The sequence below is a fragment of the Lynx rufus genome, unplaced genomic scaffold (assembly GCF_022079265.1).
Source record: "Lynx rufus isolate CCGP_SWC_20201006 ecotype Redwood Valley unplaced genomic scaffold, mLynRuf1.p SCAF_1, whole genome shotgun sequence".
NCBI lineage: Eukaryota > Metazoa > Chordata > Mammalia > Carnivora > Felidae > Lynx > Lynx rufus.
In genome coordinates, this window is record NW_025814823.1 from 175747440 (window position 1) to 175767826 (window position 20387).

General features: G+C 45.4%; 1 protein-coding gene across 1 annotated transcript in view; it reads right to left on the reverse strand.

Annotated features, from left to right (window-relative positions):
* The window catches only part of NSG2 (neuronal vesicle trafficking associated 2), a 54235-nt gene that overhangs the window by 20659 nt on the left and 13189 nt on the right, over window positions 1–20387 (reverse strand). Inside the window, exon 2 of the mRNA XM_047072858.1 lies at window positions 16985–17068. Coding sequence (XP_046928814.1) covers window positions 16985–17068 — 84 coding nt within the window. The remainder of the gene's footprint in view (window positions 1–16984; window positions 17069–20387) is intronic.

The following is a 20387-nucleotide window of genomic DNA, read 5'->3' on the forward strand; positions in this document are numbered from 1 at the left end:
GCCTCATTTTTCGTGTTTTAAAGAACTATTTCCCCAGGGCTCCTCTGAGAGCTGAAACGGAGAAAAATCTCATTCATATGTTACCATGTAACCTAAAGACTAATCATGCACCTGACAACAGATGTGGGCGGAACACCTAGTCCATGGCAGATCCAGGGCCAGGCACATGGGACGCAGGGACGTGGACAGCTACATGATCTCTACCGTCAAAAGAGCCCTTTAGAAGGAAAGCTGTGAGGAAGACAGCACCACGCAAGGAAGCCAGCCTGGAAGGAGAGCGGGAAGAGTGACGTGGGCAGAGAGAAGAGCGTGTGTAAAGGCGTGGGGATGTGGATGTTACCAGACGGTGAAAGAGGAAGCTTGATGGGTAAATAGAGGCAAGCTCAAGAAGGAGTATGGGGTCAGACTAGAGTTTATTGGGAAGACAGGAGAGCTAACATGTGTGTAGTATCTGGTGTCCACTGACATGCTTCCATTTGAACATTAAATATTGCTCTGGCAGTTTGGATGGAGATTCGATTGGAGGGGGTAAAATTGGGAGGTGGGAAGACCAGTCAAGGGCTCTAAAAATAGTCCAGCCCTGAACACATATTCCACGAGTGGCTTCTTTAGGGCCTAGTACGGAGCTAGGTATCTGGGGAAATAAACCTAGGTCTGCTGGGTGCCCACTGCATTTTGATGCTTTACAAATGTTTTCTCATCTAAGTATTACTAAACAAGATTGGTGTCTCCATTTTACAGATAAAAACAAAAAAACAAAAAAAAAACAAACAAAAAAAAAACCTAGCTCAGGGAAGTAAAGAGAGGTGAATCACACTGGGAGCTCCACGGCTGAAAATAAGTGTGGCCCTACTCTGCAGACCAGCGTCAGAGATGACAGCAGGCTCCAACACGAAAGGAGAGACAATTTGCTGTCTCTTTGGAGTGAGATGTTGTAATCTAGAGCCAAAAATAATTCATGTGTGCCTAAAGGGTAAACTGTAAATACAGAGCCCTGAGCTCTATTAATATTCAGTGATAAGTGATGTTGCTTTAAAATCAAATAAATATACACAAATGGAGGTTTTAGCTGTATGCCATCATCTCCGGAACATTAGATTGTGGGCCAGGTCTGGTACTTCCATGAATCACCCGTACCACCTACCCCAAGGCTTGGGTCACAGTGGCTATTTGGTAAATACTTATTGACTGAATGGGGCCACTTAGAAAAAAATTGCTGAAGGGGGTTACAATTAAGAGAATGACAATGGGTGCATTTCAAAAAAAAAAAAGCTTTCAAAGCTTTAGAGAGGCATCAGGGAAATACAAATCAAAACCACACTCAGATATCACCTCACGCCAGTCAGAGTGGCCAAAATGAACAAATCAGGAGACTATAGATGCTGGAGAGGATGTGGAGAAAGGGGAACCCTCTTGCACTGTTGGTGGGAATGCAAATTGGTGCAGCCACTCTGGAAAACAGTGTGGAGGTTCCTCAGAAAATTAAAAATAGACCTACCCTATGACCCAGCAATAGCACTGCTAGGAATTTACCCAAGGGATACAGGAGTACTGATGCATAGGGGCACTTGTACCCCAATGTTTATAGCAGCACTCTCAACAATAGCCAAATTATGGAAAGAGCCTAAATGTCCACCAATGGATGAATGGATAAAGAAATTGTGGTTTATATACACAATGGAGTACTACGTGGCAATGAGAAAGAATATGGCCCTTTGCAGCAACGTGGATGGAACTGGAGAGTGTTATGCTAAGTGAAATAAGCCATACAGAGAAAGACAGATACCATATGGTTTCACTCTTATGTGGATCCTGAGACACTTAACAGAAACCCATGGGGGAGGGGTAGAAAAAAAAAGAGGTTAGAGTGGGAGAGAGCCAAAGCATAAGAGACTCTTAAAAACTGAGAACAAACTGAGGGTTGATGGGGGGTGGCAGGGAGGGGAGGGTGGGTGATGGGTATTGAGGAGGGCACCTTTTGGGATGAGCACTGGGTGTTGTATGGAAACCAATTTGACAATAAATTTCATATATTGAAAAAAAAAGCTTTAGAGAGGTAGCTGGGTACAAATAAATTTTGTTTATTAATTTTTCACATATTTACTGAAAACTACCTACACCCTCCTAATAATACTAAGCCAGATGACTTTATGTTTTAATTCTTTTTTAAAGAAGTTCAAAGAAACAGATGATTTCTCTGTTCTTTCAAATTTTCTAGAGCACTGAGAAAGAAAAAGGCATGTTCATTCTCTTTACAAAGACAACATAATAATAATACCATACCTGACAAAGACAGCACACACACAAAATCACTCAACGTAACCTCACAACATTATTAAAGCCAAATTTCCAAATAATATATTATCAGACAGAATTCAGGAGTATACCGTGACCAAATGCGGACATGTGAGAATGGCTTAGTATTTAAAAATCTGTTTGCATAATTTACCATAATGCCAGGCCAAAGAAGACAAACCATACATGCAGAAAAGGCATTTGGGGAAAAAAAAAATCCATGAAAATATAAATGGCGAAATGTTAGGAATAGCAGACCTGAAGGTACTGGCCAATGCAATTAGACAAGAAAATGACATGAGGAGTCTAAAAACAAACTACAGGGGAAAGAGCACAAGGAGACTAAATATCAGATAGGAGAGCAATATTAGCATTAGTGGCAGATGGTACAATTACATATGTAGAGAACACAAAGGGTTACATTTTTAAACAAAGTATTAAAAACAGGAGAAGTTAGTAACAACTACATGGTGGGCAAAGAAATGTACAAAATTCAAAAGGATTTTTATTAAGTGTAAAGAACAACCAGTTAGCAAATATAATGGAAGGAAAGGTCCCTTTTACAATATCAACAAAAAAATAGATAAAATACTTTGGAATAAACTTAATCAGAACTGTAAAGATGATTTTAAAGTTCAGCTAGAACCTCTAAAAAAGACTTTGGCAGATGCAAGGTTAAATTTGTAGCTACATAGACCCAATACTTTACAGATGTAGCTTCTCCTCAAATGAATCTATTAATTCTTGTAACTAATATGAAAAAGTAGCGTGAGTTTTTTTGGAACCTAAAAATTATATTAGTATTTATCTGGAAAAGGAAACGCACTAGAAGGGGGTAAGGTGTCTCTGAAAAATCAAAGGAATGAGGGAAGCACAGTTTACACAGATTGTAAGATGTGTCATAAAATTATGTAATGGAGACAACTTGGTATTGTCTCAATTTTCAATACCAAACAATTATAAAATCAATGAAAGAAGAGAGAGCCCAGCAGTAAATTCAAATATTTACAGGAATGCAGTATCTAAAAACAGTGGCATGACAAGTCCGGGAGAGGAAAGGTTAACTAATGAATGTGGAACGAGTGGCAAACTGCCATTCACAAAGAGAGAAAGCTGGATTCCTACCTTACTCATTGCAAATTCCAGATGGATCAAGATTTTAACATAGAAAATAAAATCATAAAAGTGTCAGAAGAAAACATGAGTTCAGGGTGGGAGAAGGCCTTGATCTTTATAGAATCAAATGTATCAGTATTTTCCTTTATGCCTTCTGGAGTTGGTGATTAATTTAAGTTAAAGCAAAAGTAGGAAATCCTGCAGGCTTAATAAATAAGTTACACCATACACAAAACCAAAAGGCAAAGGTCAACTGAGAAAGTACCAAATAAGTGAGAATGACTAAGTTCTCAGCTTTGGGAAGAGGCCACGCCCATCAGTAGGAAGGAACAGCAAGTGGTCCAACCAAATAGGATGTTTTCCAGGAAGGAAACAAAGGTCAAACAGTCAATTAGTAAACAGAAAGGGGCTCCATCCCACTGATAATGAAAGATACACAAACCTAAACAAAGGTGAGGTGCCATTTACTATGTATCAGATTGGTAAAGCTTTTAAAGATTGTTAAAATCAGCAATGTGGGGAAGAACACACTTTCAGGCATGATGGAGGAAGAATACACTGGTGGAAACATTTTAGTAGATAACTTGGCCAAACCTATTAAACTTGAAGACCCAAAGACTCTTTGGCAAAGCTTGTAAGATAAAGATTCTCATATTCTACAAATATACTTGAAAAATATATGAAAGATGTGTGTGTGTGTGTGTGTGTGTGTATGTGTGTGGACACGCACACTAGGAGGTTCACTGCAGTAGAGTTTCTCACGACAAAAGACTGAAAGCTAGAACAACAATAGGGCACTGATTTTGAAAGATTATGAAAACCCTCAGTCGACAGTCATTAACAAGAACAAAAAAGGATCTCAATGTGCTGATGTGGAAAGATCTCTGAGACATATTATTAAGAGAAATCAAGCAAGGTGCCGGAGAATATATATAAAATGGTCCCATTTGAGAAAACAAAAAGGATATCAAATGTATATATGCATATGTAAATCTATATATGCTGACATGTAGAAAATGTCTCTAGATGGGAACATAAACCATTCCTGGACCATCCAATAGAGCTTTCTGCAATGATGGAAATGTCCGATAAATTTGAGCCATCCAATATGGTAGCCACTAGACTCCTGTGGGCTATTAAACACTTGAAATGTAGCTTGTGTGACTGAGGAATTAAATTTTGAATTTTATTTCATTTTGATTAATTTCAGTGAGTATAGCCACATCTGGCTAGAGGCTTCCAATTTGGACAGCATAGACATAGACAATGGCTAGTTGAGGTGGGAAGGATTAGGAAGGGAGAGAAAAGGAGACATTTTTCAGTTTATGCTTCTTATACTGTAGGAACTTTGCACATGTAGATGTGTTACTCTTATTTAAAGAGAAAAGTTACGGACCACCTATTGTTTTCAAGGCCACAGGGGATGTAGAACTCAGGCAGGGGTGACATCTGTCTTCAAGAGCCCAGGCTTTCACAGGGCATTGGAAAATTGCAGTTAAGAAAATAGCTGCACAAAGGAGGTGAAGTTGACCAGCTCTCTCGAGTGAGGAAAATCCCAGAGGAAACAGTTCCACATCTGACAGAGGGGAAGGGAGGACAAGCTACTAGGATGGTCTTCATCCAGGAGGTGATGTTTGAGCCAGGTCAATGAGATAAATAGGTGGGCACTAGACCCTGGGGGAGAGAAAAGTATTCAGGGTGCAGGAAACAGCTAAGCCGAGGAGTGGAGGAGATAGGCCAGAGTGTGCCCAAGATCCTGTGAGTAATATAGGTTGGCAGGAGGAACTTGAAGGCAGGAAGGAGGGGAGATTGAAGAGATGAGCAAAAGACAGGTCATGAGGACCGCGTGCAATGAACTAAGCAGTTCAGATATCACTGTGAAGGCCAGGGAAAGCCCCAAAATGATTTCAAGCAAGAGTAAAAAGTGATCACAATGATTTTGAGAAGGAGACACACATCTGCTGTGACATGGAAAGTCAAAATCAAAGGTTGAAGCTGGAAGTGAGGGTGCAGTTGAAATATATACGAGACTTATTTTTAGCCTCTATAGAGAAATAATAATAAAGCTATTTATGGGTCTAAAATCGCATTCTGCTCATGAAACAATCACATTTGGTCTGTTTAGAGTTAGGCAGTACCAAGGGAAAAGAAAATTCAAAGGGCAGTATTTTTCCCAGCTCCCAAGGCCATCTCATTTTTATTGAACCCCTAGGACCTTGAGAAGTCTTTTGTCTTTACCTTAACTAATTTTTCCAGGGCTTCAAATCTCCAGGAGATGGCTGGGATAAGAAACTGAATAACTCAACAAATCTGACACATCTCAGTGGGGCAAGAGTGGTATGATTCCTGTTTCTCGACCAACAAACATGTGCTTCTTCTCCTTGGCACCCATGACATTTGGTGCAGGATAATACTTTGTAGGGGTCATCCAGTGCGATACAGGCTGTTTACATCCCTGGCCTCTACCTACTAAATGCCAATAGTATACACACACGGGTGCACACACAAACACACGCACAGGCCACAGCCGAGACAGCCATAAATGTCTCGCATTGCCAAGTGTCCCCCGGATGCAAAATCACCCCTGGTCGAGAACCGCTGTAAGAACATCAAAGACAGAAGAGCCCTTGGAGACAATCCTACCCGACTTCCTCATTTTACAGATGGGAAAACTGAGGTCCAGAGACTGAGCCTAGAAGTCAGGCATCCTCACCCAGGTTAGAGATTTTTTTTTGGACACTAGAGATCTTTTTCTTAGCTTCAAAGAAATGCAGTTAAAAACAAATCGGCAGAATTTTCATTCAAGTCAGCTTCATCTACGTGTGTGTTCATTTATACTTTCTGTCTCTCCTCTCTCTTTCTTTCCCTGATATACATGATTCATCCTAGAATTCCTATTTACTGATTTGGTTTTCTAGCCACAAATGCGACCAAAATTATTATTATTATTGTTGTTGTTGTTATCTAAACAAATTTTAAGTTTGTTTATTTACTTATGGAAAGAGAGAGCGAGAGAATGCAAGCAGGGGAGGGGAAGAGAGAGAGAATCCCAAGCAGTCTTGGTGCTGTCGGTACAGAGCCCAACCTGGGGCTCGAACTCACGAACTGTGAAATCACGACCTGAATCAAAGTCAAGAGTCAGACGTTCAACCGACTGAGCCACCCAGGTGCCCCTATTATAATTATGTTATTAGTAAAACATCCGCTCTCTCTAATTCGGCATTTTTTGTTTGTTTGTTTTCCCCTTGTTCACAGTGAAGAGGGTAAGCGGAAGATATCTAATATATACCAGGGGCTACTGTGTGCCAGAGCCTCTGACAGGCACATCACAAACATAATCAGGGGCGCCTGGCTCAGTCGGTTGAGCGTCTGACTTCCGCTCAGGTCACGATCTCGCGGTTTGTGAGTTCGAGCCCCGCGTCCGGCGCTGTGCTGACAGCTCAGAGCCTGTTTCAGATTCTGTGTCTTCCTCTCTCTCTGCCCCTCCCCTGCTGGTGCCCTGTCTCTCTCTCTCCCTCAAAATAAACACTAAAAAAACAAAAATTAAAAAAAAAAAACGTAAACGTTACAACAATCCTTGGAAGTGGGCATGGGTATCCCCATTTTGCAAAAGAGGAAACTGAGGCCCATGGAGGTGAGGTGACTTGCCCAAGGTCAAACAGCCAATGAGTGTTCTAGAACTAAGTTCAAACCAGCACCCGTCAGATTGCATAACGCGACTGAGTTCAAGTTGTGGAGAATTAGAATGAGCTCACGATTAACACCCAAGTAAGAGTTGACTGTTCCCAGAGAACTGAATTCCCTCCCAGTTTCTCAGATCGTGGAGCTGAGGGGCTTGTCAGCACCTCCAGGAGGAAGCTAGGCCTGTGTGGCAGTTGCTATGACAACTAATTTTCTTATAATTATAGAACATGGTGGTGACACATGAGCTGCACATACAGTCACTTTGTTAGGACCTGTCTACCTCTGACAGTTCCAGGAGCTTAAACATCACAATTTTTTTAAAATCACATTTAATATAATCACGCATTGTGGCAACGGAGGCCCAGAGAGCAAGAAAGTCAGGAGACGAACCCTCCCACCATGTGATGGGACCGAGAGGCAAAGCCACGTGACAAGCAGTGAGGAAAATGGCATTTCTCCCTTGGGAACTTCTGCTTCTCTTTTTCCTTCTTGGATCAATGCATTTCAGGGCTTGGCCAAACAGTGTATTCAAAGAAAAGAAAGAAGAAAAGAGCCAAAGCAAAATTAGACTAATGCTTGGCAAACAGCAAGGATAGGCAGCAAAATTTAGCATTCTAACAGAACAACACTTCTCAGTTTAGTTTAATTTAGCCAATTCCCAAAATGTGTAGGTTTTCCCAATTTGGAAGATGGGTATAGACAAAAGACCACATATAGACACACACATACACTCAAGAACACCCATAGAGGGGTGCCTGGGTGGCTCAGTCAGTTAAGCGTCTGACTCTTGATTTTGGCTCAGGTCATGATCTCAGGGTCGTGAGATTGAGCCCCGACTTGGGTTCTGCATTGGGCGTGGAGCCTGCTTAAGATTCTCTCTCTCTCTCTCTCTCTCTCTCTCTCTCTCTCTCTCCTTCTGCCCCTCCCCCACTTTCTCTCTCTCTCAAAACAAAAAAAAGAAAGAAAGAAGGAAAACATCCATAGACACACACATCACAGTGGGTCAGAAAAGCCTGATTCTACCCTTTATTGGCTGTGTGATCTTGAGTATCTTAACTAACATCTCTGATCCTCAGTCTTCTCCTCTGTACGTTGAAAATTGATCTCTCCTTCATGAGTTATTGTGAAGATAGCATGGAAAGTGACTAGCAAAGTACCTGACACATACAGAAGCTCAATGAAATGGAAGTTATTGTTATTAATTAATTAATTGCAAGCAATAATTTTTAAATATTGTTTTACTTTCCACGAACACCTTCCTCTTATGACCCCAATGTGGGACTGGAGAAAACTTCATGAAGTCCTGCCTTCGGTGGCACGTTCAGCAACCTAGCCAGGTAGCAAGAGATCTCTGCCGAAGCAGAGACGGGCACAGGGGCCGAGGGAAATGTTGGGACCGTGGGGCTCCCAGGTGAAGAATTAACGTGGGGGATCGAGGACTGGTTTCTGGAGGAGGTGACAGTTGAGCTGGGCCACAAGGCAGAGCACGTGGTGTAGAGTCGAGTGAAAAGTTCACGGGCAAAGACCTGGAGGTGAGAACGGGCATACATACGGCAGACTTGCAGAACTATGTGAAAGTTGAAGCCCTGGGCGTGCAGGAGGTCAGTGGCAGAGGGACAGGAACTAGCAGCAAGGACCACCTCTGGACAAGCCTGCAATGCCATGCTGTTGGCCTGTAGGAAGTAGGGAGCCACTGAAGATTCCTCAAGCAAGATATAATGATCTGATGCGATTCTCATGCTGGGTGGAAGGGGGTGACATGGAGACAGAAGTTCAAAAGCCGGCACTGTGGACAGGGTGAGTGAGGAGGGACAGGTGTGCCAAGACAACGTCAGTTGAGATGGAGGGCCAACCGAGATGGAACGAGGCATGGCTTTGCCTTGGAGGCCCAGCCTAGGTGGATGCTTCCCATCGGGTCACGTGACTGACTCCCCAGAAATATATTATTGCGTAACTACAAGGGCCCCCATGGTACGGTGTTAGTTTACGTTAACTCCGTCCTCACACCAGGCTTAGATTGTGGACATCACTAGCCCATTTTGCAGATAGGGAAACAGAGGTTCAGAAAGGTGAAATGACCTGCTTTAGTCACGCAAATCCCCAACCCATGTATTCCCCCTTCTTCCGTGTGGCCTTTCGTCACGCTCTTGGGGACGGGGCGTGATTCGTCATGTTTGCCCATTTCCATGGTTCGTTACGAGCTTCCAACAGTTTAACAACTGGTTTGCAGACTTTTCATAACTGGCTCTCAGGACAGGGTGTGAGCCAGCTCCAGCCCACCCTGCAGGAGTCCCATAGGAAAGAAGAATGTTCACAACACTCTAGCAGTCTTCTTGGCCATCAGATGTATTCACCCAGTCACTTGCTTTCTTGTAGCACTTACTTACCAAGGCTTGTTTGCATCGACGAGAATGAGAAGCCAGCACTTAAAGCGGCTTCAGTTATTTGACTACGGAGTGGTCACTGAGTTGCCCCCCACCAACCCTGTCGCCCCGGCCCTCCCTGAAACCCTGAGCACATTCCTTCTGAGACAGCACCATGGATGTTTTTGTTAAAAACAAAACAAAACAGAAAAGCCACATTTGGTTTTCAACGATCAATTAACAACACGCATTTCTGAAAGCTACCCTAAACAGTACAATTCCATCAGGCTCAGAGAAAGTGCCCAGACAAAAGCATAGGCCAGCATCTTTATTCTGATTTTCAGTAACACCCTAGCCAAAAATGCAAGCATAAACATCAAATACTATCATGGCCTTTCTCCACCGGGTACTCATATGCAGATTCTTCCCGTGCCAGATAATGACTCTGCTCTTAACCCAGCAGGCAATGTTTTTAATAACTCACCTATGACATTCCTCACAATAAAAAAATAGGAGAGCCATAAAAACCAAGACAACAGATAATAAAGTAAAGCATCGTATCTCCATTTGCCCCTGTCAGCAAAGATGAGAATCCCTCCCGAGGAAAGCAGCCCCTGGGGTTTTGATGAAAAATTGGCAGAAGCAAATGGCAAAGGTAGAAATGGGGTCTCACCTCCCTCGGAATGTGGCGTCAAAAAGAGACATTTATAAGAATGTGTCATTGTCAAGGAGCTGAGAAGCAAAGATGAGGCCCTGATTTTAAATAAAGATATTGAAGATGAGGCAGGCAGAGCTCTGGTGTTATTAATAAAGGCAGAATTTCTCGGTCAGCCAGGGGGATTTTTTTTTTTTTTTTTTTTGGTCTACTCATTCATCTGTTCACTCAGTTATCGAAGCCATCTTTTGGTTCCTAAGGTGGCCAGACACTGGCTAGGCTCTTGGGGTCCGAAGATGAAGAAGATACCATTGTGGCCCCCAGTGAGTGCAAGACGCGGCAGGTAACTCAATGACGTCCACACCATGTTACTGGTGCTAGAACAGAGGCTCGTACAGCAGGTGCAGGAAACCCAAAAGGAAGGATAGACCATGCGGGCAAGCTGGCAGAACCACACGGGCCAGGGGCCACTCGGGTTGGGTGTTGAGGGATGAGTAGGGAATGTGTGCAATGGTGAAGGCAGCCAAGGCATTCTGGCTGGAAGGGACAGCACGAACAGACAGGAAGGCAGGCAGTGGGGGGAGCGCTTTGGGCAGTCGGAGCTTGTGGGAGAGGCAGGCGAGCAGCGGAACTGCAGACGGGTTTTCAAGGTGGCAAAGCCCTCATGGGATGGGCTCCTTCGGAAGAGTCCTTCTCTGGGGCGGTGAGGACAGGCGCCTGAGAAAGGAGGCACGGGGACCCAGGACGAGGCCGGGCCTTGAGAGGATGGGTGAACGGAGAAGAGAGTACAGTTATTGGAGACTTTCAGGAGGGAAAGAGGCCTGGACTCTTCCAGCTTTTAGACATGGCCACCGACCCTGGCAGGCGGGTCCTGGCACGGCACTATGTCCTTTCTCATGTTGGTACACGAGCGGAGCAGAGGCCTGAGACAGAGGGCCGAGACCCCGTCCCTCGGTCACACAGAAGAGAAGGAGAAGGAGGAAAGGAAAACCTGGCAGGCAAATTGGCTTAGCAGCGTCCCCAGGGAGCTACTCACTCGTAGCTCAGTTCCCTTCCGCTGTAAGCAGCCTTGAGAACTGAGTGGGTCAAAGAATTGAGTGGATCAGTGGATGGGTTTTTGTTTATTTTGTGTTGTTTCTTTGTTGTTGCTTGCTTTTAGTAATAACCCACAGGCCCCTGTTCTCTAAGAATTACTAGCCCTCCCACTCCCAGTGCTCCCCCACCCTACTTCCTGTTAATGTGTCCATTTGTCTGACAGGAACGTTGAGTTCTGGTCCCTTTGCACTAATGCATTCCTCCCATTCCGTCTTCTCCCACTGATCATGCTCTGGGTGTCCTCCAGACATCCCCAGGATCTTTCCCCACGCACTTGGACGGCCCCCAATCCGCGCTTGCCTAGGCCATGGCCACCAGAGTCAGACTTTCTGGACCCTGAATCAGGATGTGGTCAGACACGAATACTGAGGCAGTTCCAAAAGACTGGGATTCCAGTTGCCACACACCAGACCCCCAGTCTATGCCAGGCCCTGTGCTGGGAACGGGAGACGTGTGGGTAGGCCCTCCAGGGATCAGAGGCTGGGGGCCAGGCTGCGGATGCGAGAGCAGCCAATTACCCTACAGTGGCATTCAAGGCCCCCATGTTACTTGCAGAACCAAGAGGAGGCACCAAACCCAGCTGAGAGGATCAGGGGAAGCAGCCCAGAGTTGCTGATCTGACAGGGACAATACAGCTGAGAAGGTGGCCAGAATGTTCTCGACTAATCCACATTTGTGAGCTCCTTCCAGAGCGAGAGAATTCTGTCTCATGCACTCTTCGTCTCCCGGCAACGGGCCTTTGGCCCCAGCTCGGAGCAAATACTGATAAAGACAAAAAAAAAAAAAGGGGGGGGGAGGAAGAACAAGGAAGGAAAGAAGGCAAGCCAGCCACAGAATTGGCAAGGGCAATCCCAGGGTGGCACGAAGGTGTGGCAGAGGGAGTGGGATAGGGTTGGGTTCTTATTTTGTTCTAACACATCCGGGCTGAATGGCCTTTGGAGCCACTTCACTTCTCTGACCATCAGTTTCCGCATCTGCAAAATGGGGATAACAATAGGAGTACCTCTTGGTTGTTATTAGGCTGAAAAGTGGATTAGAAGCATATTTTAACAAATACTAGGATTATTCCTATTATAACCGATCTATTGAGGAACAGCCTACCAAAAAATCTGCCTACACTCCTCAGTAGGCAAAAAGGTGGCTCCAGAGGTCACTGTAGATAGCCAGAGAGACTGCCCATGAATCCAGACATTGAACTGGCTTCTCCTTGAACAATTCCTGCACTTTCCCAAGGGGGAAAGCTGGAAGGGGAGGCCCAGATTTGCCTCCAGCCAGCAGACAAAAGCTGGCTAATTAGGCAGGAAGCTAAGAACCCAGGAGGAAGAAAGGGGATCTGAACAGGAAGGAGATAAAATGATCATTCATTAAGGTCTAGAGGGTACCAAGGACTTACACTATTTGTTACGTCAACTGTGTGGCCTGGTTTATTACTGAGGAATCAGGAGCTCAGAAAGGTGAAGGGACTTTCCCAAGGTCACGGAGCCAAGAGGTGACAGGGACGTGATCTCAGTTGCCCAGGTCATCCTAGCCCCAAAGACCCAGAACACCTCTCATTCACCTGACACGCTGGCCTCCAAATGCAACACTCAGTTCCTTCTCACACCAGCCTGGGGGACAAGCGGGTCTGACAGCATGGCCAGATGCACCAGCACTTTCCACAACACCAACATCCTCCCCAGCACCAGCACCTTGCACGGTGCCAGCACCCTCCATAGCACCTTTCATGGCAAAATCAGCTTTAGAAGAACACCTAGGTCCCAGGACTAAGAAAGAAGGAAGGGCTCCTCTCTGCATGCTCCTGTTGTCTCAGATAGCCTGATGAACAGTTTCTCAAGTCTGTGACCCCTCGCAAGAGCCTTCTTGGTTTTAGCAAAGGCAAACATTCCAGGTGATTCTTTCAGCCAGTCTTTTTCGGTTCATCTCCCCCGCCCGGTCCTGTCCTCTCATTCTCTCATGTTGCCCCCAGCTGCTCTGTCCAGGTCAGTTTTGAAATGTGAAGCAGTGAGCTGTTCCTCCCCTGTGAAGGTCCTGGAATGAGGGGCAGGTGTCTCCTGGCCAGCCCCACCGTCACCCCTGCCGGTGAGCAAGACCGCGGGGAGGCAGCCCAGCCACTGTTTACCAGCACCACACTCTCTAAGACTAGCTGGGAACTCTCTGACTTCCGGTGCTGGTTCTCCAGCACAAAACTCCATCCTGAGTTCCAGGCCATTTACATCCAAGGGCAACCAGACCACCATCCTTGGCCATCTCCCCCAGGCACCTCTCACTCCAGGCATCCCCCCAGCCTAGATCTCCCAGCTCCTGCTCCAGTGGACAGCATGCCCCTGCCCAGCCAGCCAAACGAGACACCAAGGAATGTCCCCAATAGCCCTTTGTTCTACCAGGAAAAAGTCCTATAAATCCCATCTTCAGAACAGCCCACCGGATCCCTGAGCCCTGCTGCAGCCAACAGCTCAGACCCTAGACTCTTCCTAATTGCCTTCAAAGCCTCCTCCCAGGCCCCTGAGATACAGGCCCCCTCACCCCTACAGATATACCCTCCACACCGCCCAGGGGCAGCTCTCTTTGAGAAAGCAGAGAGGCTTGTGAATGCTCACTGCTTTACGTATACAAACGGGGCTCCCGCCCACACCCAACAGTCAGTGCTGACGAAGCAGGTGCCCCCAAACCCAATACCTTCCTTCCTGACTCCCAGGACCAATCGAGTCAAGCTGCATGGGGAGCTTCTGCAGGCCCAGACCCTGACTGAGCCCCTCCTTTTCTCTTAGTTGACCCACTTCTGTTTGAGCGGGAAGTGACCACCGTGGGCAACCTGGCTGAACAGAAAGGCCAGTCTGGCCCAGCTCTGAGCCCTGGCCCTGCTACCTGCTGGCTAGAGGAGCAGGTCACGGTCACGGTCACTGTCCTGAGCCATGGTTCCCCTTTGAGACACGGAGGGATACATCGGTCTCTCGGGGGCTTGGACGTTAAATAGGATTAAATGGCAACATACCAAAAGTGCTCAGAGAAGAGGAAAAAAAAAATCATCCAGCACCACCCCGGATAACACGGCCACAGACGGCATATGTTGATACATTTCCTTCCACGTTTTCCCCCCTCTGTTTACTTGTGTGTGTGTGTGCGTGTTTTTCCATAGTTCCAATCCTGGAAAACACACAATTTTAATCTCTGCTTTTTTCACTGAACTTTCTCTCTGAAGTATTTGCCCAAATTATTGTGTGTCTTCATCACCATCATTTTAAAATGACTGCCAATGGGGCGCCTGGGTGGCGCAGTCGGTTAAGCGTCCGACTTCAGCCAGGTCACGATCTCGCGGTCCGTGAGTTCGAGCCCCGCGTCGGGCTCTGTGCTGATGGCTCAGAGCCTGGAGCCTGTTTCCGATTCTGTGTCTCCCTCTCTCTCTGCCCCTCCCCCGTTCATGCTCTGTCTCTCTCTGTCCCAAAAATAAATAAAAACGTTGAAAAAAAAAAAATTTAAAAAAAAAAAAATAAAATAAAATGACTGCCAAATTGGGGCGCCTGAGTGGCGCAGTCGGTTAAGCGTCCGACTTCAGCCAGGTCACGATCTCGCGGTCCGTGAGTTCGAGCCCCGCGTCGGGCTCTGGGCTGATGGCTCAGAGCCTGGAGCCTGTTTCCGATTCTGTGTCTCCCTCTCTCTCTGCCCCTCCCCCGTTCATGCTCTGTCTCTCTCTGTCCCAAAAATAAATAAACGTTGAAAAAAAAAAATTTAAAAAAAAAATAAATAAAATGACTGCCAAATAAAGAATAATTCCACCAGAAGCTTGTAACACTCTATTTGGTAAAGATAAATAAATAAATAATAAATACATAAATAAATAAATAATAATTCTACTTCTTTTCTGATTACTGAAATAATGCATGCTCATACCAAATTTGGAAAGCAGGGGAAAGTCAAAAGAAGACGCAAATATCTCATCGGTAATTCAGAGTAAACTAACTACTCTCTCAGAAAAAGGAAACCTTGAGAAACTACCAAAATAGCCCATCATAGGGACCCGGGGCTTGTTTACAGAATCCTGAGGAAGTTGGTGACAATGTAGCATTGCTTCAAATATTTTGATTTTATAAATAGCACTGCAGTGCACATTGTGGTTCGTGAATCCGGGCATATTTCTGATGGGCTCCGCTGCGGGGGAGGGGGGCACAGGTCAGCTCACTCTCTGGCCCAGTGCGTTCTTATGCTCCAGGATGGCCCCGGCCTCCCCTGGAAGCTCAGTGCTCATTCTTTTAAGGGCTGCAGTTCAGGTCACGCCCATATTCACCGGGCTGAGCCAGACAGGAAAGCTACAGCCGGAAGTAAGAGAACCCAGCCCTCAGAGGTGGGGGAGGTGGTCAGCATCCAAGGAATTCTCACCCTCCCGAGGGATGCATACAGAGGGACCACGTTCCCTCCCGGGCTCACACACCCAGCTGCGCTAACACAGATTTAGCAGGGAGATGGGGAACGGCTTGTTTACCATATACACACTCCAGTCCCAGATAACCAACCAAGAGCTGTTTTTACTTTCAAAATCCCCAGTCACGGTTGACACTAAATAGCTACGGTTTGTTGGGTACTTACCATGAACAGATCCAAGGGCTCTGCATGTCTTCTGTACTTCACCCTCCCAGCAACCCTAGTATCACCTCCATTCGACAAATGAGGTTTGCTGGCTGGGCGCGGCCCCTTGACTGGTCTAAGGTGGAGACAGGGCTCCTACCCAGTCAGACTGCTCCCATATCCATTGTCAGAACCACTGGTTCTAGTAAAATCATGGCTGATTTTGCTTCCTAGATATCTTTTAGGTCTTCCCGTGTCTCTCTATCTGCTTGCTATCCTTGTTCCAGCCACCGTCTCTTTCTACTCGGACGATTGCAGTAGCCTAATAGTCTCCCCACGCTCCCTCGTGCCTGCTGCAGTCCATCAGCCACATAAAAGCCGGCGTGCTTTATTTAAAACCCACTTAAATGATGTCTCTCCCCTCCTTGAAGTCCTTCAGAGGCTTCCTTTATGCTTCTAGCATAAAACCCAAATTCCCGCATATAGTCTACAAGGCCTAGAACTGTCTGCCTTCTGCCCACTTCTCCTGTCTCATATCTGCCTGATCCCTACCCACTGCCGACAGTCTCGCCTCGTTGCCCTTATTCCTATTCGAGAGTTGGGACCAACCTCAGGGCCTTTGCACAAGCTGTGCTCGTCCCAGCTACCTAAGTGACTTCTCCAGGTTATTTCCCTGAGGTCTTCCTTGCACAGCGTGCTTCATGGCTCCTTCACGCAACTTATCACGGTGATATATACTTATCAGTCCTCCGAGTGAGGAGGACCAAGAAATAGAAAGTCATCCATTTGGTTTTTTCCACCAAGAAGTCAGCTTTTCTTTCCTTTTGTCTTTTTTGCATTTTGTTGCAACCATCCACTGACTGAAATTTGAGGGTTTTGTAAAAATACATTTCCATCATATTTCCCGGGGATTGTGATGGAAAGACAGAGAGACAGGGACAGGCGGAGAAAGAGGAAAGGAGACATATGTATCAATTATCAAATTATCTGAGCATTCCAGTGCAGAAGAGAGCATAAGTAGTGTTCGAGAGGCAGAGCTTTTGTTATTTGATCAGACTCTGTGCCCCCGGACAGTGTGGCCTCGAGAAATCCTCTAGAAAAAGCCTATGCCATTTCCCACTCTTCAGTAGCAGCTACTCTACTGGCACGAAGAAACTTGAGCTGGCGGAAGCCAGCCTTACCTTTACAGTTTGTGTCACCCCGTCAAGAAACTAACCGTAAATTCAGCGATTTTCGGCACCCGGAACTTTCCTTTGTTCTTCTGTTCAGGCTGATATTCCGTTCTTGTCTTCACAATCACCTGAAATGTTCAGCCAGTGTTAGCACACGTGGAGACTTCAAACACTTCTCTGCTTTTCTTTTTCTCAGTCACTAGAGTTTTTATACATCGCACAAAGAACAGAAAATAAAGAACTTCCCTCTCAAACACACAAGAGCGTAGAAAATTCAAATTATCCGTACTGCCCCATTGCAGCAGAGGCAACCATAGGTGACAGTTTTGGTCATACCTTTCCAGATGTATTTATATGTGTCTATAGGCGTCTATGATGTATATGTGTGCTATTATGCAAACATATATATTTTTATGTAACAGGTTCATGCTTTGTGAATCATAACCTACTTTTATCATACAACAATATACTAACATTTTTTAATGTAGACAAATACGCAATTGTATTCTGCCTTCTGATGCAGCGTAATATGTCACGGATGCGTACTCTACAGTTAGTCCGATGGGTCTCTATTGTTGAACATTTAGGTGGTTTCCACAGTCTGGGTGATGTAAATAAGTTACGATGAACAACCTGAAGCTCAACCTTTCTACATACACTTCACTGCAATTTGATTTAAGGGCTTGCACCGAGAAAAACATAAAGGTCGTTGAATCTCTTGGATCATATTTTTCTGAAGTCTGAATATTTTGCAGAGGTGGTTAATATCTTATCAAGATACGCTGTCAACCTGCCAAGGCATTTATGGAACTGCGTCCCACTGTGTAGGGCAAAGCGGAAGAGAAAAGAACCTGACAGATAATCGATAACAATGGCTGAGTGCCATAGCATCAGGAAGAACACCGAAGCTGTCCGAGACTCAGGGCCTCACCTGTAAAACATGGGCAATAGCCATAACCGTCACCCCTATTGAACAAGGTTGTTTTGAGGGTTAAATGAGATGATAATGGGTAATATTTTTGGAATCATTTATTATGTGCCAGAACTGGAACGAGCACTTCATATGCATTTATCTACATGCCACTACTGTTTCCATTCTTCTGACAAGGAAACTGAAGCTCAGAGATACTAAGTCACTTGCCCAAGGTCACACAGCTACAAGGAAGCTGTCTTCTAACCATGATCACTCTTACTTCTCGCCGGAGCTTAGATTAACTGAATCTTCACTGAAAACTCCCACCACGTTTTCCCGGAGACAGCAGCCAATTGTACTGACTCGAGCAAAAGTTTCTCCTGTGAAGCATGTTAAGTCTGTGAGGCATGCCATTGACTAAATGTAGCTCCAAAAGGAAAAGGTGGGGAAAGGACTACTTTACTGAACATATCCCGTGTGGGTAACTTCAATATGTTAGTTAAGGAGGCTCGGGGCCCTGCCCATCTAGCCCCTCTCTTCCTCCCCATCATCGAGAACCCATTGACAGATGTCAGTTCTCCTCTTGTATCTCACCTCTCTCCAAACAACAGAGGAAGCCCTGGCTCCTTCAGATAGGGAAGTGGGGCAGCCAAATAAAGGTGAGGGCTACTGGGGAGATGGAGTGGATCGTTCTGTTAATTTTTTATTTTCTTCCAGCCTCCTATTCCAAAGGACAGGAAAGCAGACGCCTCTTTGCCCGCAGGTAATAAAAGCAGGCCTCCTTCTTTGCAAATTGACTACATAGCAGATAGCAGGCACTGAATATTTGACGTCTGTATCTCAATTCTATCCTGTGGGGTAGATACTGGTACTGTCGGTATTGTAGGCAGGTGTAAGGGTATGAATACCCTTTGAATACTAGCTCCGCTAAGCCTTCTGTATCTTTGTTTTCTCACATATAAAATGGGGCGATGACCATAAATACCTCATTAGGTTGTTATAAGGTTTAAATGAGTTAGTAGAGGATAAGCACTCAGACCATTCATTCAATAACAAATGTTTATTTGAACACTGCCTCTGAGTGCTGACAAATTTTCTTCCCTAGATGTTTGAAGCAGATGTGGAATGGAGCTGTCCTGTACCTGTCAGTCCGTAGGTCCTCCCTACCCAGCCCATCAAGAGCAATGCAAGGACTTCTCAAGAGGAATGCTGTTCAAGCATGCTCCTCCTGACCTCCTTGTCTGGAAAAGAAAAAAAAAAAAAAAAGGTAGGGGGTGATAGATGAACAGAAGTTTACTGGGTGAGCAAGCCAAGGAAAGACATTTTCTGCAAAGTGAACCATGTGGCCAGAGAAAGAAAAGTGTGAAATACCACGTGGTCTACACAGTTTGCTGTTTGCTTTCATGTGAACTTCAATGGATACATGAGAGTCGGGAGCGAATATAACTAAGGAAGCAACTGCTTAAAGCATGGCTCATATGCTGGGTGCTTCTCTTATTACCTAACTCAGTGTTCTGGGTATGTGCAGGTGCTTTGTGAACTTAGAGGCCATTCTACAAATGTTAATGATTCAAAATATTTTGGATATCACTAGACCAACTGTCGGGTTATAAAGTGGTGTGGAAAACGTAGATGTCTGCTCATTCTGATCCACGTTTTTAGAAATATTCACAAGCTGGGAATTACAATGTCTTTTCCCTATTTTCATGTTGTATGTACGTATATATACATACGTGTGTGTGTGTGTGTGTGTGTGTATTATAATGCATCTTGGTATCTATTTCTAGACATAGTGAATTTCCTGGTCATTGTGTCATGTGAACCATAGGGCTTGGGGCAATAAATGCCTTTGCCTTTTCTGGTAAGTAGTATTCTCAGATGGCCCTCTAGCTTCCTAACCCCACCGCTCCCCACCCCAGTGTATGTGTGCAGGATAGTCTCCTCCCTCAAGAGCGTGGATAGGATGATGGCCTCTGATGGCATAGTTACTCCCTGGTGATATTCTGCTGGTATAAAACTCCATCACAGCAGACTGGAGAGAGATTCTCCCACTGGCCTTGAAGAAGTAAGCTGACATGTTATGGGAAGGCCATGCAGCTGGAACCTGAGGGCAGATTCTAGATGCTGAAAGTGACCCAGGCTGACAGCCAGGTCATTCAAGAAGATGGGGACTTCAGTCCTACAAGTACAAGTAACTAAATTCTGCCAACAACCTCAGGGGGCTTGGAAGGGGATCCCAAACTCCAGACAAGAAGGCAGGTTGGCAAACACCTTGACTTCAGACCGGTGGGACCCCAAGCAGAGAGCTGACCTGTGCCTGGACTTCTGACATACAAAAACTGTGAGATAATAAAATGGTGTTGTTTTAAGCCATTTCCTTTTTGAAAATTTGTTGTCCGACACTAGAAAACTGATGCGCCTTCCCACATGGCCAAGTCCATCTCAACAACCAACCATCTCTTGGGTTGATCCCTTTGCTGCTAGATTTTTAGCCATCAGATCTCGGCCATCTACACATCACACATCAAACGTGA